At 39.9% G+C, this 14,717-nt stretch overlaps 1 protein-coding gene across 4 annotated transcripts in view; it reads left to right on the top strand.

Moving 5' to 3' along the window:
• The first annotated feature begins 275 nt into the window (after positions 1 to 275).
• tsc2 (TSC complex subunit 2) overlaps positions 276 to 14,717 on the top strand; it is a 70,309-nt gene continuing 55,867 nt past the window's right edge. For all 4 annotated transcript variants that reach the window (XM_051934132.1, XM_051934134.1, XM_051934135.1 and 1 more), the window contains exons 1-7: positions 276 to 421; positions 2,266 to 2,415; positions 7,073 to 7,159; positions 7,491 to 7,601; positions 9,940 to 10,084; positions 13,768 to 13,885; positions 14,202 to 14,250. In XM_051934132.1, the coding sequence (XP_051790092.1) occupies positions 2,284 to 2,415; positions 7,073 to 7,159; positions 7,491 to 7,601; positions 9,940 to 10,084; positions 13,768 to 13,885; positions 14,202 to 14,250 (642 nt within the window). In that variant the 5' untranslated portion in view covers positions 276 to 421; positions 2,266 to 2,283. The remainder of the gene's footprint in view (positions 422 to 2,265; positions 2,416 to 7,072; positions 7,160 to 7,490; positions 7,602 to 9,939; positions 10,085 to 13,767; positions 13,886 to 14,201; positions 14,251 to 14,717) is intronic.

Consider the following 14,717-nt stretch of genomic DNA (forward strand, 5'->3'; position numbering starts at 1 on the left):
CGATCACGAGTCGGGCTATACCGCCGCCGACACGTGACAAAAGCACCGAGACCGGTAACTCCGTGCAAACTACGACACTGGGCGTTTAAACAGACGATGGCGCTGTTCAAGAACAGTGTTATACAGTATAAAATATGAGAAATAAATCAATCTGATGTTCAACAGCTGCGTCTCCAAGTGCCAAACCTCACTAACTGAGGGCCACGCCCCCCGACGTGAAGACACACACTGATCGCGCGCATCAAAAACCACGCCTTCCACACGAGGCACCGGAAGTACTGCCTCTCGGGGGAGTGACTTCCGGCATGAAGGCCGGAGGGAACGGAGGTAGGCTTTGGGCTGCAGTGTCTTGCGTTTGCTGGAGATGCGGTGACACATTTTGAGACTTCGTGGTTTACTTTCGCCGGCTTTCCACTCTGAGGTACTAACTCTTTATTGTATAGTTTATTGTGACGCTACAGTGGGTTTTGTGAGCTGTCAAGTTTTGCTGTTGGGGGCGTGACGGGGGTGGGGGTCTGGATTGGCTCTGCTAGTTGCTGTACCCACAAACACCACCTGTCGTTTTCCTTTATGGCTTTTCGAGTGGTGACTTGCTGGTGTGCCGTGCTGCTGGTGCGCTCTCATAAACTTGGAGCTTCTCGTTCGTCGTTCCCGCACACTTTGCACCTTTGCAAGCGCAGCCTCCCTACCCTGACGGGGTGGAGAAATCAAACAGGGGCGGACCTCCTTCGAAAAGCCCTTCACTGTTTTCAAAATAGAGAAGAGCGAGCTGTCTTCTAGAGGCAAGAAAGCGCAAGCTGTATTCTTTCATCTTTTGAGCTTTTGAATTTATTAAGTAGCTTTATCGTTGGACTGCTTCTACTTTTATAGCGTTTGTTGGAAGTTTGGCTCTTCTACTTCTAAAGTCTGTTTCCGCTGATGTTTATAGCATTATGGCAGTTTTAAAGGAAAGCATTGCTGTCGGCCACAAAGCGATCAATATTCTCGGCTTAACATAGCTTCATATTTTGTGTCTGAATAGCAGTGTAACTCGTGTGAAGTCAATGGATTGTACAAAATGCCTCCGACTGACTGTCTCGAATTTGTTTCAGACTTGCTGAAAATAACGTCATTGTACCCCACAACTAATGTGCAAAATGTCAGGCTTGTGTGTGGATGAGTAGCTGAGATAATGGAGGCTTTTAAAAAGGGGCGTGACCCTCATTTTACTGTGAAAACGAACGCTACTAAAATGAGAACGTTCCAGAATTCATAACCGTTGAGCTGTTAATGCTAGGTGATGACATTTTTGTAGATTTTTACTTAGGAGTGGATGTTTTTAATAGCTGAAATAATCGGTGCAATTTATGGCTAGCAGAAGATTGCATTAAAAATTATTTCGTGCTGTAGAGCAAATTTGACCTTCTGTATTGGCAGACTAAACCACATCAGCTCTTTTCAATTCTGATAGTGTTAGAATTCATCTTTAGCAACTTTCTTAAAGAAGTAAAACTTTCTGATTTATGAGGCATTTAAAAAGTGAAATAAATCATTTCGGATACGTATTACCCATATATAACAGTCAGACAAAAAAACGAATACCACCACTAGGGATATTATTATTGGTTTATTTTTATAAATGTACAAAATAGGAAGTTGGTACCTGATATGGTTTAGTGTAGAGATATATAAGGGCAAATTTACTCTACAGCATGAAATCATTTTTTATACAATTGTCGTAAATGCAACTGTGGACCTGAAGTTAGACATCTACTGCTAAAGAACAGTCCCTGAAAAAATTCATGCACCTAGCATTAACAGTTTAAAAGTGATGACCTGCAGGATACTGTATTATTTTTTTTGTAGTAGTAGCACTTATTTTTATGGTAAAATTAGGACCACGCCCCCTTTTTTAAAGCCTCCATATTTCAGAAAATAAGATTTTTGAGTTGTTTTTAAAGGCCTTTTCTGTGGAAGACCAATGATTTGTTTAATTCCTCTAGTAATGACGTGACTAAATTCAACATTTTATTGTTACATTCTATAAAGTGGACCAAGTCGGATTTGACAAATCCAGAATACTTGGTGGTATCCCGCAGTGAATAACTTTTTTTTTTTTTAATTAATGTTTTAAACGGAGTTATTAGGTGAAGCATGAGTAATGTATGATGAATGGAGTGAGTACTCGGTGCCCTCTTATCTTGGCCCTGGAGTCCTACATTTATTTGCTTTTAAAATTTTTAGTTGTTACATTTTTAACGTGAGTTCTTTTTTTCCCCTTTTCAGGCCCATGTGTCACTCAGTATGAATAAGCAGACCAGCAAAGAGTCTCTGAAGGATAAGTTTAGGGGCTTTCTAGGGTTCGGACAACGAATCAATTCAAGACAGCCAGAAAGTAAACCATCTGAGTATATCATCACTTTGGACATTATAAAGGTGAGACCTTGTTTGAATTCTGGGTTTAATCCAATGGCCAAACCAGTGGTGTGTTTTTAGATAGATACAGTTGTTACCTAATCTGATTTTAGTTTATTCACAGTCGCTTCTTGTCTGCAAAATCCAACACTGTTTTGTCTGCAGGATTTATTCAACCGTGTTCATTATGTGCGTTTAGCTTAAGATTTTATCTCGAGTGACTTACTAATTACAAGTCGGCAATGCATTTGATTTTATAATTTTGAAGTGACAGCCCTGGGAGTTGAAGTGACCTGTTCAGTGTTATTTACAGTGGGACTGGCCCAAGTTGAATGCTGCTGCATTTGAAAAGTTCTGTTTACTCACGAATCTGATGTTCATCCATTTCAAGTAAACAAAATGCCTTCACATGCACCCTTATTTATATGAATACTGAAAAGTTCAACCCAAGTTGGCAAACTGATGATGTAGACATTTCACATGAAAGCTGTTCATACTTTGGAAAAAGCAGACTTTCTTCTGAATGTTGTCATCAGTTTGCAGAAGTTTAAAGTTTTCTTAGTGACAACAGTCTGTTGCCTTTTCATATAGTGCAGGTCCCTGCTTCAGTGGTGTGGTGCACTTTACAAAGACAGGTATACGACTTACAGCCTTGCAAAAAAAAAAAAAAGATTCTTTCCATGTATTCCAATGACTCTTAACTATTTATGTACTCATTGTACAAATAATAATTACACAGTGGGCAACACCACCATACTTGTGCTACAGATATAGCACTCACCGTGCCAAAGTAGGTTTTGTGTGAACTTCACATCAATCATCAAGTTTTGAAGTAATGTATTAAATCCCATTACTGAACTAAACGAATTCTCTGACCTTTGTAAAACTGTTCCATAAGTAAATCCATCCAGCCATTTTTCAACCCGCTATATGCCAACTACAGGGTCACAGGGGGTCTGCTGGAGCCAATCCCAGCCAACACAGGGTGCAAGGCAGGAAACAAACCCGGGGCAGGGTGCCAGCCCACTGCAGGGAGCGCACACACACACACCACACTAGGGTCAATTTAGAAATGCCAATCCACCTAACCTGCATGTCTTTGGACTGTGGGAGGAAACGGGAGCACCCGGAGGAAACCCACGCAGACACGGGGAGAACATGCAAACTCCACGCAGGGAGGAGGATCCGGGAAGCGAACCCGATGTATGTGCTGCTCATCAGTCACTGAGACGATAGCACTATTGTCACCTAGCATTGCTTGTGGCCGTGCAGAAACCTGGCTCTGATTTGCCTTCATCTAAGAGGGGGGGCTCTGTATGTCTTCAAAGAGCTGTTTAATGTTGATGTTTGGGCTCAGAGACTCGCCAGATATGAAATTGGTGAAGATGGGTGAAATGTCAATGTCAGTTTATTTATATAGCACATTTAAAACAACATAGGAATGCTGTGGCCAAAGTGCTTTACAATAAAAGAAGAAAAAACATACAATTAACATAAATAACATAAATAGAAATAAAATAAATGAACATAAAATAAATAATAAGTAGAAGTTAGATTACAGAATCGATGAGGAAACCATCAGTATTACTGAAGGTCTCGGAAAGCAAGTGAATAGAAATGAGTCTTTAATCTCGTTTTGAACAGTTCAATTGTAGACGACTACTTTATGTGATGAGGTAAAGAGTTTCACAGGCGAGGAGCAGCAGCTGCCAAAGCCCAGTCCGCCCCCTTAGTTTTACACTTAGTACGAGGGACAACAAGAGACAACTGACCAGAAGATCTAAGCACTCTAGATGGCTGGTGTAAAGCACACAATTCAGATAAATAGGCAGGAGCAAGCCCATGTAAAGATTTAAAAACTAGCAACAAGATTTTAAAATCAATTTGAAAACAGACAAGCAGCCAGTGTAAAGAAGCTAATATTGCAGAAACAGAATCAGACTTTCTTGCCCCAACCAGAAAGCGAGCGGCAGCATTCGGGACCAAGTGTATCCTGCGTATCAGGGATTTGTTAATCCCAGAATGCAGCGAGTTGCAGCAATCAAGGCAAGAAAAGATAAAAGCACGAGTAGCTTTCTCAAGATCCCTAGAAGATATAAAAGGCTTGATCTTACCTAAAAGACGAAGCTGGAAAAAGCAACTCTTGACTACAGAATTAATCTGTTTCTCAAAAGGGAGGTTACTGTCAAACATATTTTGGATTTCTAGGCGTTGCTGGAGATGGCTTGTTAATTTAGATAAGATTTGCTCCGAACACTGGGTTGTTGTCGTCCCTGCCTGTTGTTGCTCACTCAATACAATGCAGTGACAAATGCTGATCCTCCTGTGATGGCCCCAGCTGTCTAACTCTGACTGCTTCGGTTTATTTTACCATGATGTTACTCTGGTAACCATCTTAAAATTTTGGTGCTTAACTCTCCCAGACTCTTAACAGACCGGATGATGGACTACGTTTGCAGCTTTAGGTTAGACAAACTTTCAAAACTGACCTGTCGCTGATCTCTGCTCCATTCCTTAACCAGGATGCAAAGTAAAATCAAAGTCTGTACTAGAGGAATGCTGAATAATGTTCATTTTATTAAGTAGTATCCATTATGTTGTATTTTTGTTATGAGATATGCTATCTTATATATAATTCTCCAGCCTACTCACTCACTCACTCACTCACGTCCATCCGAAGCTGAATGCGCAGTCACCTTCTGCGCAGCTGCCCGAAAAACCTTACGAGATCGACATCGCGGCAAGCGGCGGATTTACGGCCGCGAAAATTCAAAGAGAAAGGCGACTTCGACCGACATCCTACCCCAACATTGTGGGAGGCCGCAAAAATTCAAAGAGAAACGCGACTTCGATTAAAGGTCTAGAGGCCTGAAAGGCGATTTCGACTACAGCTCGAGTCTTAATTACACATTCATTCATTATTATTCCACTCGTGCCCGTTTCATGTTACGTTGTCGAAACGGGCTCTTTGTCTAGTAGAAAATAATATATGTAAAATGTGTATGTGCTTTATTGAATAAAACGTCTGTTGACATTTTGTCATATTGCAATAAAGTAACCAAAGTAAATCTTATCAGATATGACATGAAACAAATGAAATGTATCAATAGTATAAATTACACAATCGGTCTGAACACATTCTGCAGTCAGTCAGCAGTTTCCTACACTCCTATAAACTCGCGCATATCAGTGCTACATGGCAGAATTGGTCCTGTCAAATTCTGAAAAGAAGTTCGTTCATTGCACAGCTTTACCTATAAGGTGCCTTAGGATGGAGGTAAGTAAAAAAATAAATGAACAATGTCTTCTATGGCCTCCTCAGACAATCCTGATGTAGCTTATGGTGGGGCAGTAGGCTGAGAAGTTAGCTGAAAGTTAGTTTGGAGGACTTGCTTATGGCTTTGCATTACGTGCCAGTGCAGTGCCCTCAGTACTGCATAAATCTTTTAGTCAATTTCACAATTCAGTGGTGCAGGAAAAAGAAATGACTCTGCAATTGTGGAGTAGTTATTTCCAGCAGTTTTTCCTCATGAACTTGTTAAGTCAGATTTCAACCGTTGACCTGAATGACCACAACTGTAGAAATGCTCTTGCGAAAAAAAATCTTTTTCATAAAGCACCAGCCTGTCATAGACCTAAAATTAAATATTTTGACTCTCAATTTGTATGCACCCATCAATCATTTCCATTAAATGCTGTTAATGTAAACTGTTAGCGGACTACATTTGCTCAGCATAGCTGAAAAACCATTGATGCCCAGTGTTGTTGGGTGGTATTGGAGTTAGAGATTAAATGAGCCATTAAGAAAAATGCTAAGGGTGTTCCTAAAGCAGCGTTGGGTTAAATGACCCTGTTCTGGTTTCCTCTGTGCATGTGAACCGAGACTGGAACCCCTGAAAACTACCAGCTTGTTTTGCTGAGGTCATTGTCCTGCAGTAGAGTGTCTGCACCATCTTCTGGATGTAGTGCAGGTTAAACAACCTAATGCTGTAATCCCCACGGCAAAACAAGATCTGTCTCTGCTTAATCTTTTCTAAATAATCTATGGTTTTACATTCAGGCTGTATAGTGCCTACTCTGCTTCAAAGGGATGTACTACTAGCTCTTGTACGATCCACTTGTCTGAATCTGTAGAGCCTTGGTGGAGAGAGGCCACTGACAGATTGCATGCTGGTGCCTCATTTTTGTGTAAAGTCAAGTGCAATTCATCTCTGTGCATTTCTTTTATAAAGCATAAGAGGCAAGTAACACACTTTGTTTGTGGAGACCCCTCTCATCAGAACTGGCAGGCTCTCTAAGCTTCTTTGAGTTGTTTTCTGTAACCTCGGCCACTTAGAATTCTGGTGATGCTTTGTAGCAGGCAGGCAGGCAGGCTCCTTGTTCCCCTGTGTTATGACTGATAAGCCACAGCAGACAATGCACCCTTATAGTAACGGAAGGGACGGCAAGTACTAGTGGGTGGAAGGCTAAGTGTAGTCTTCAGAATATTGTGTTGCTTATTTGTTTCTTTATTTTGTAACTTTTTTTTGCTTCACATTTTAGCAAGACCGTTTGGGTTCATAACATTAATTGCAAATTTTTTCTTTCTTTCTTTAGGGTGAGTCCTCATTCTAGTTTTTTTATTTGATTCATTTATATAATACATTAAACAAACCAGTCAATCTTTGTTTTATCTTAGGAATTAACTGCAGAGAATGGAATGCATAACAGAATCCGGGTTATTAACCACGTATGTGAACTGGCAAAGACTAAGAAGTTTGAAGAGGTACGGTATGACTTATTTTCATTGCTGCTTCTGTATCTAGTATTAAATTCCATGAATGTTTTGTCTACAGATTCTGTGCCACATATGAAACGGAGCTAGTAATATTTTTAAAGTTTTGGACGTCATAGACAATGTGATGCTGCCATGACCGTAGCCTTGTAATTGTAATGCAGTAGCCTTCTTTAGCTTATTAGGTTATCAAGAGAAAGTAACAAATGGCAATGCATGGGTTTTGCCTTTTCGGGATCTTGTCAAGGTGTTGGGTGTTAGCAGTTGAGAAGTCCACTTTTCTGGTTCTTAAATTTATATCATTCTTTCTTTTTTTGATAAGCATGCAGTGGAAGCCGTATGGAAGAGCATAGAAGATATGCTGCAGCCAGACCAGCCTGTGGAGGCAAGACATGCAGTTCTACAGCTGCTGAAAGCAATCATTCAGGGCCAGGTAGGAATGGCCTTGATACCAAGGAGTGAGAGGCTAATGTGGATTTGAACTGAAGACAAAAGTACATTTTTAATTTTCAGCCAGAAAGGGATGTTTTCTTGGATTCTGCTGGAATACACTATTGAGAAAATTAGACCCTTCAGCTGAGTTTACAAGGGTGCTGTAACATACTGATTTGGAAATGTCCAAGAACTGGGCTTGGTTTTCACTTAAAACAGAAAATGCCATTCCCAAATGTGGCAGGGCAGTGAAGTACATTTTTAGCTACAATGTTATAATTACTGCTTGTTCTCCTACAATGTGAACAATGGGACGTTCAAAAATAGTAACTGCAATAATGGACCACTGTGTGTGCTGTGACTAGGTCAGATTAGAGCAAGTACATCTCAGTGTGGCTGGCAGCAAATGTCTTTGAAGGATTTGTGAAGGTATTAATACAATCCACTTCTCTATTTTCCCCACTTGCTTTATTTGGCCCATTTCTTCCTGGCATCAGAAAAGGATTGTGGATATTAAGCAGATTGCTTTTTGATTACCAATATTTATATGATTAGTAGTATTGACTGGCAAAATTTCCCAAAGCATTTTTCACAGTGAATATGTTGTGTTCATTTTTGCAAAATATTTTCCTGGTAAATGGTTGTATCGGTGGCTTAGACAATTTTTTTTTTCCAGTGCCCCATGATGCTTTGTGAGGCTAGTGTGACATCACAGAGTTTCAGCAACCAAGGTTGGACATGACAGTCCCCAAATATATATTGCTGATCCTAGTGGTGGGCTAAAAATTAGCAGAGAGTTGGAATAAAATTAAAACATGCATGAAGAAGAAAACAGGAAATGTGGAGATGACACTGTTTAGTGGATGCAGTGGATTCTCCATAACTGATAGGAGTCTGCTCAGCGCCCGTCGCTCTGTCACGGATGTCAAACTGTCCAGCTCCATGCCTACAATAGAGTCTGCCTTCCTCACCAGTTTATCCATGTGTGAGGTGTCCTTCCTCTTAATGCTGCCTCCCCAGCACACCACTGCGTAGAAGAGGGCACTTGCCACAACCGTCTGGTAGAACATCTGCAGCATCTTATTGCAGATGTTGAAGGATGCAAGTCTTCTAAGGAAGTATAGCCGGCTCTGTCCTCTCTTGCACAGAGAATCAGTATTGGCAGTCCAGTCCAATTTATCATCCAGCTGCACTCCCAGGTATTTATAGGTCTGTACCCTCTGCACACAGTCACCTCTGATGATCACAGGGTCCATGAGTGGCCTGGGCCTCCCAAAATCCACCACCAGCTCCTTGGTTTTGCTGGTGTTCAGGTGTAGGTGGTTTGAATCACACCATTTAACAAAGTCCTTGATGAGGTTCCTATACTCCTCCTCCTGCCCACTCCTGATGCAGCCCATGATAGCAGTGTCGTCAGCGGACATTTGCATGTGGTAGGACTCCGAGTTGTATTGGAAGTCCGATGTATATAGGCTGAACAGGACCGGAGAAAGTACAGTCCCCTGCGGCGCTCCTGTGCTGCTGACCACAATGTCAGACCTGCAGTTCCCGAGACACACATACTGAGGTCTTTCTGTAAGATAGTCCACGATCCATGCCACCAGGTATGAATCTACTCCCATCTCTGTCAGCTTGTCCCTAAGGAGCAGAGGTTGGATGGTGTTGAAGGCTTTTAGATGTCTTAAAGATGTCCCTCTGTAAGTATTTCTGTGTGACCTGTGTGTCATAGATGAGCCTACCCCTTTAGCAGTATTACCCAGAGTGCTGTGCAGTTGATGCAAACAAGGAGTGAAGAATCCTCATGCTTTTCAGGATTACACTTATTTGGTAGCATTAGCAGTTGTGAATGAGAAAAGGCGTTTATGGGGACATGTTTCTAGAGAGGCAAGTACCTGTTATTGAATCTGTGAGGAGTAAGTCTTAATGAATTCATGTTTCCTGTCTGCAAGACATTTTAAATTTCTGATGTTCTATTAATTTTATCTTGGGGAGACATAATGGCACAGTGGTTGGCACTGATGTTTAATGGTTGGGGTCACATTTTTGACCATAATAATGCATTACCCTGAGTTTGAAGTCCCCCGACCATTTCCACATTATCGTGGAACTTGAGGTGAGATTACTGCAGGCATTTATTAATGAACTGCTGAATTATTAGCAAACAGTATTTATCTTGTGTCATGTCTATTCCTACATGTTAAATCAAATTTTCGTTATTAGGTTTAATGGTTATAACTAATATGGTAGCTGCTATTAAGAGTTTTTAATATGTCTAGAAATTATGGTGATTTTTAAACTTGCTTTAAATGCGCCCAAAACTGTCTCTTTTTGCAAATTAGGGGGAAAGACTTGGACCTCTTAGAGCTTATTTTTTTAAAGTTGTCAAGGATTATCCCTCCAATGAAGATCTTCACGAGAGACTAGAGGCCTTCAAAGCTCTTACTGAAAATGGCAAAGATATCACATATTTGGAGGAAGAAATTGGTATGTATGTCATGCGTGGCTTTAGTGATTGAATGTCACACAAAACTACATGGCAGGCTGGGGATTTAGGGAGCGGTGACCTGTTGTTCAGTGATTCAGTTACACGTGGACACATGTTGTTGTTAACTGAGCCACTGAAGAAGTTGTCATATTCTCTTTTAAATTATTTGCACATTTGCATATATATATATATATATATATATATATATACACACACTGTCGGGCTCCGCCCCCTGCTTGCTTCACTCGCCCACCCCTGGGTTTGGTTATCTGGATATACAATTTAAAGAGATTGTTATTATCATGGGAATTGTTAAATAATCTTTCGATTCTATGTTGCGTCACTTCTCCGTGATCATAAATATACACCTGACCGAATTGTGGTTTCTTTGAAATTAAACTTGTCGTAGCTTTAATTGCTGCGGGACCAGAGATTCTCGTAGCGTATGGTTCATTATTGTGTAAATTTACGTTCTGAGCATTGAATGATGTGATCACGAAAAGTTTATTGTTGACTCGGATATTTTGCCTGTAGTGTTTGTGGATTTCACTTTCATCAAACAACAAATCTTTTAATTCTCGTGGATACACCTCTTCATTGAGAGGCAACACTACTTTTCCCTGATGGCAACACAAATTAGACGATCTTCAAGTCTCTGACTTAAAGTTTAAAGCCCTACAATATCTACATATTTCTGACATATCACCTATGTCTATATAGTTGATCTCTTTTTGCTGTTCTGTTATTTCACCGAGTAATAATTTCCATTTGTTTGTGTAGAGAAAAGCCAAGCAAAATGACACCTTTTATTGGCTAACTAGAAAGATTACAATATGCAAGCTTTCGAGGCAACTCAGGCCCCTTCTTCAGGCAAGATTATCTTGCCTGAAGAAGGGGCCTGAGTTGCCTCGAAAGCTTGCATATTGTAATCTTTCTAGTTAGCCAATAAAAGGTGTCATTTTGCTTGGCTTTTCTCTACATTCATAATGGCTAACACGGTACAACACCCTAGTACTACATTTGTTTGTGCTAATGCAATCTTTACTTTTTTTTTTTTTGATACTTTCGAATTTTACTACTTTCATAATCTGTGACTTGCTCTGCATGTGTATCACGCCAACATTTTTGAACGTCTTTATGAAGTCCTTTATTTCTGACCCTGATTGGATCTACTTGGTTTTTAATTCCACTTGGTCCGGGCTGATTCTTACTTTCCATATTTTCAGAATTTGCACATAGCTGCTTTTTCTTCTTCACTTAGTCGTTGACGTGCCATCTTGAACGTATAAAGTTTTTAAGAGCTGGGAGCACATGAAGTGTGTCTGCCAAAAGCATACCAACAACTGAGAAGTTAGATGGCCATGATCTTGATTTAAATTGCTTGTAAGTAGGGCGTGACATGCAAAAGTGACTGTCTCGTGGGTCTTGCTTTCCAAAGGTTGTAAAGTCTAGTCTCGCAAGACGTCAAAGTGTCTTTCCAAGAAGATCACATCTCGACCCAAGATTTTTTTTATTATAATTATATATATATATATATATATATATATATATATATATATATAAAATGACTTCTAGTTGGCTCAGAATTTAGACAGTTTATAGATGAATTTTTAAAGATACAGTGGTGTGAAAAACTATTTGCCCCCTTCCTGATTTCTTATTCTTTTGCATGTTTGCCACACAAAATGTTTCTGATCATCAAACACATTTAACCATTAGTCAAATATAACACAAGTAAACACAAAATGCAGTTTTTAAATGATGGTTTTTATTATTTAGGGAGAAAAAAAATCCAAACCTACATGGCCCTGTGTGAAAAAGTAATTGCCCCCTTGTTAAAAAATAACCTAACTGTGGTGTATCACACCCGAGTTCAATTTCCGTAGCCACCCCCAGGCCTGATTACTGCCACACCTGTTTCAATCAAGAAATCACTTAAATAGGAGCTGCCTGACACAGAGAAGTAGACCAAAAGCACCTCAAAAGCTAGACATCATGCCAAGATCCAAAGAAATTCAGGAACAAATGAGAACAGAAGTAATTGAGATCTATCAGTCTGGTAAAGGTTATAAAGCCATTTCTAAAGCTTTGGGACTCCAGCGAACCACAGTGAGAGCCATTATCCACAAATGGCAAAAACATGGAACAGTGGTGAACCTTCCCAGGAGTGGCCGGCCGACCAAAATTACCCCAAGAGCGCAGAGACGACTCATCCGAGAGGTCACAAAAGACCCCAGGACAACGTCTAAAGAACTGCAGGCCTCACTTGCCTCAATTAAGGTCAGTGTTCACGACTCCACCATAAGAAAGAGACGGCAAAAACGGCCTGCATGGCAGATTTCCAAGACGCAAACCACTATTAAGCAAAAAGAACATTAGGGCTCGTCTCAATTTTGCTAAGAAACATCTCAATGATTGCCAAGACTTTTGGGAAAATACCTTGTGGACTGATGAGACAAAAGTTGAACTTTTTGGAAGGCAAATGTCCCGTTACATCTGGCGTAAAAGGAACACAGCATTTCAGAAAAAGAACATCATACCAACAGTAAAATATGGTGGTGGTAGTGTGATGGTCTGGGGTTGTTTTGCTGCTTCAGGACCTGGAAGGCTTGCTGTGATAGATGGAACCATGAATTCTACTGTCTACCAAAAAATCCTGAAGGAGAATGTCCGGCCATCTGTTCGTCAACTGAAGCTGAAGCGATCTTGGGTGCTGCAACAGGACAATGACCCAAAACACACCAGCAAATCCACCTCTGAATGGCTGAAGAAAAACAAAATGAAGACTTTGGAGTGGCCTATTCAAAGTCCTGACCTGAATCCAATTGAGATGCTATGGCATGACCTTAAAAAGGCGGTTCATGCTAGAAAACCCTCAAATAAAGCTGAATTACAACAATTTTGCAAAGATGAGTGGGCCAAAATTCCTCCAGAGCGCTGTAATAGACTCATTGCAAGTTATCGCAAACGCTTGATTGCAGTTATTGCTGCTAAGGGTGGCCCAACCAGTTATTAGGTTCAGGGGGCAATTACTTTTTCACACAGGGCCATGTAGGTTTGGATTTTTTTTTCTCCCTAAATAATAAAAACCACCATTTACAAACTGCATTTTGTGTTTACTTGTGTTATCTTTGACTAATGGTTAAATGTGTTTGATGATCAGAAACATTTTGTGTGACAAACATGCAAAAGAATAAGAAATCAGGAAGGGGGCAAATAGTTTTTCACACCACTGTATATTTAAAAAATGTAAAATATTAAAATCAATGCAGAATTCTGTTTACGTGAAAATAATTCATGTATGAGGAGCTTACTTTTTCATCAGTTTGCTTCTTTGAATAAGGCATTTAAAGAATTACACACTGGAGATCTGTTCTCATTTCATTCACATTGACTTTTTTTTTTTGTTACACTAAAACATTTTAGAACATCCTAATCATGTATGTATTATGTAGGATTTTAATATGAATTTATTTGAAGCTCAGGTATAAGACAAAGTACAAGTTCAAGTGCTATACACCATCACATACGCAGTGCATACCACTAAAATCAATAATTTTCCAGGAAGATAATCATGAAAAATCTAATGTGTGTTTTTAAAAAATAATTTGATGCCGGCAGCCCACCTCTTCAAAATGTGTATGTCGGACAGCCTTTTGAAGGGTTATGTCTTCTCTTGTAGCTCCTTTTGTGCTGATGTGGATGGATGTAGGCCTTTCTGCAGATTTCCTGCAAGTTCTTCTCAATCTGGTGAAATTTAACAGCTGCTATTTGGACCAGAATGTTGCTGAGATTGTTCAGTAAGGCCGTTTTACCCATTTTTTTAAATTATGACTTGTTCAGTTCAGAAATTAGTGATTTTTTTTTAAGGTTTAGCTTAATCCTACATTTGCAAAGAATTTTTTGGGGTGGTGTTGGTGGGGCCCAGGGGTTAGGTTAAGTTCACAATAGTCTAGAATTCGCTTAGTTGTTTTTTTTTTTTTTTTTATCAAGTGTTGTGCAGAAATATTAACAATTGTTTGAATTGAAAGTAAGATAAAAATGGTTTAGCTGCCATCAGAATAATTATAAGGCATTAAAAATATTGAAATATTTCATTTTGATTTCTGTTAACAGGAAGATTTGTCTCTTGTGCAACCGGACTACATCATCCACAGATATTGAGGTAATATGTTGATACCACAGTGCGGTACTTGTGAATATTTATTTAGTGACCACTTTTAGTAGCTACATCAACTCACATTTTTAGAGACTGAGAATTTTGAACCCTTAACATCTCTGACCCCTATAATCCTACCATGGCCAGTTGCTTAGATCAAATATCTTTCCCATTTTAAAGTTTGGTTGAACAACATCTACTCATCTTGGCCATGTCTTCTTGTTTTGTAAATTATGTTGCAGCCTCATGATTGGCTGTTGTAGAGGAGCTGCTTATTTGTGTTAATCAGCAGGTGAACCTAATAATATGGCAACTGACTGCATGTGTGTACCTTATTGTCTGTGCACCTCTGAACCTTCTGTCCTTAAAAAGACAAGCCATCTCGGGAAACACCCATGTCAGCTTCTATTACAGGTACATCATGGCCACATAAAGATGCCAACTTGTGTTTTTTCAATTGCTCCCTAGCAGAT

Source organism: Erpetoichthys calabaricus, chromosome 11 (genome assembly GCF_900747795.2).
Source record: "Erpetoichthys calabaricus chromosome 11, fErpCal1.3, whole genome shotgun sequence".
NCBI lineage: Eukaryota > Metazoa > Chordata > Cladistia > Polypteriformes > Polypteridae > Erpetoichthys > Erpetoichthys calabaricus.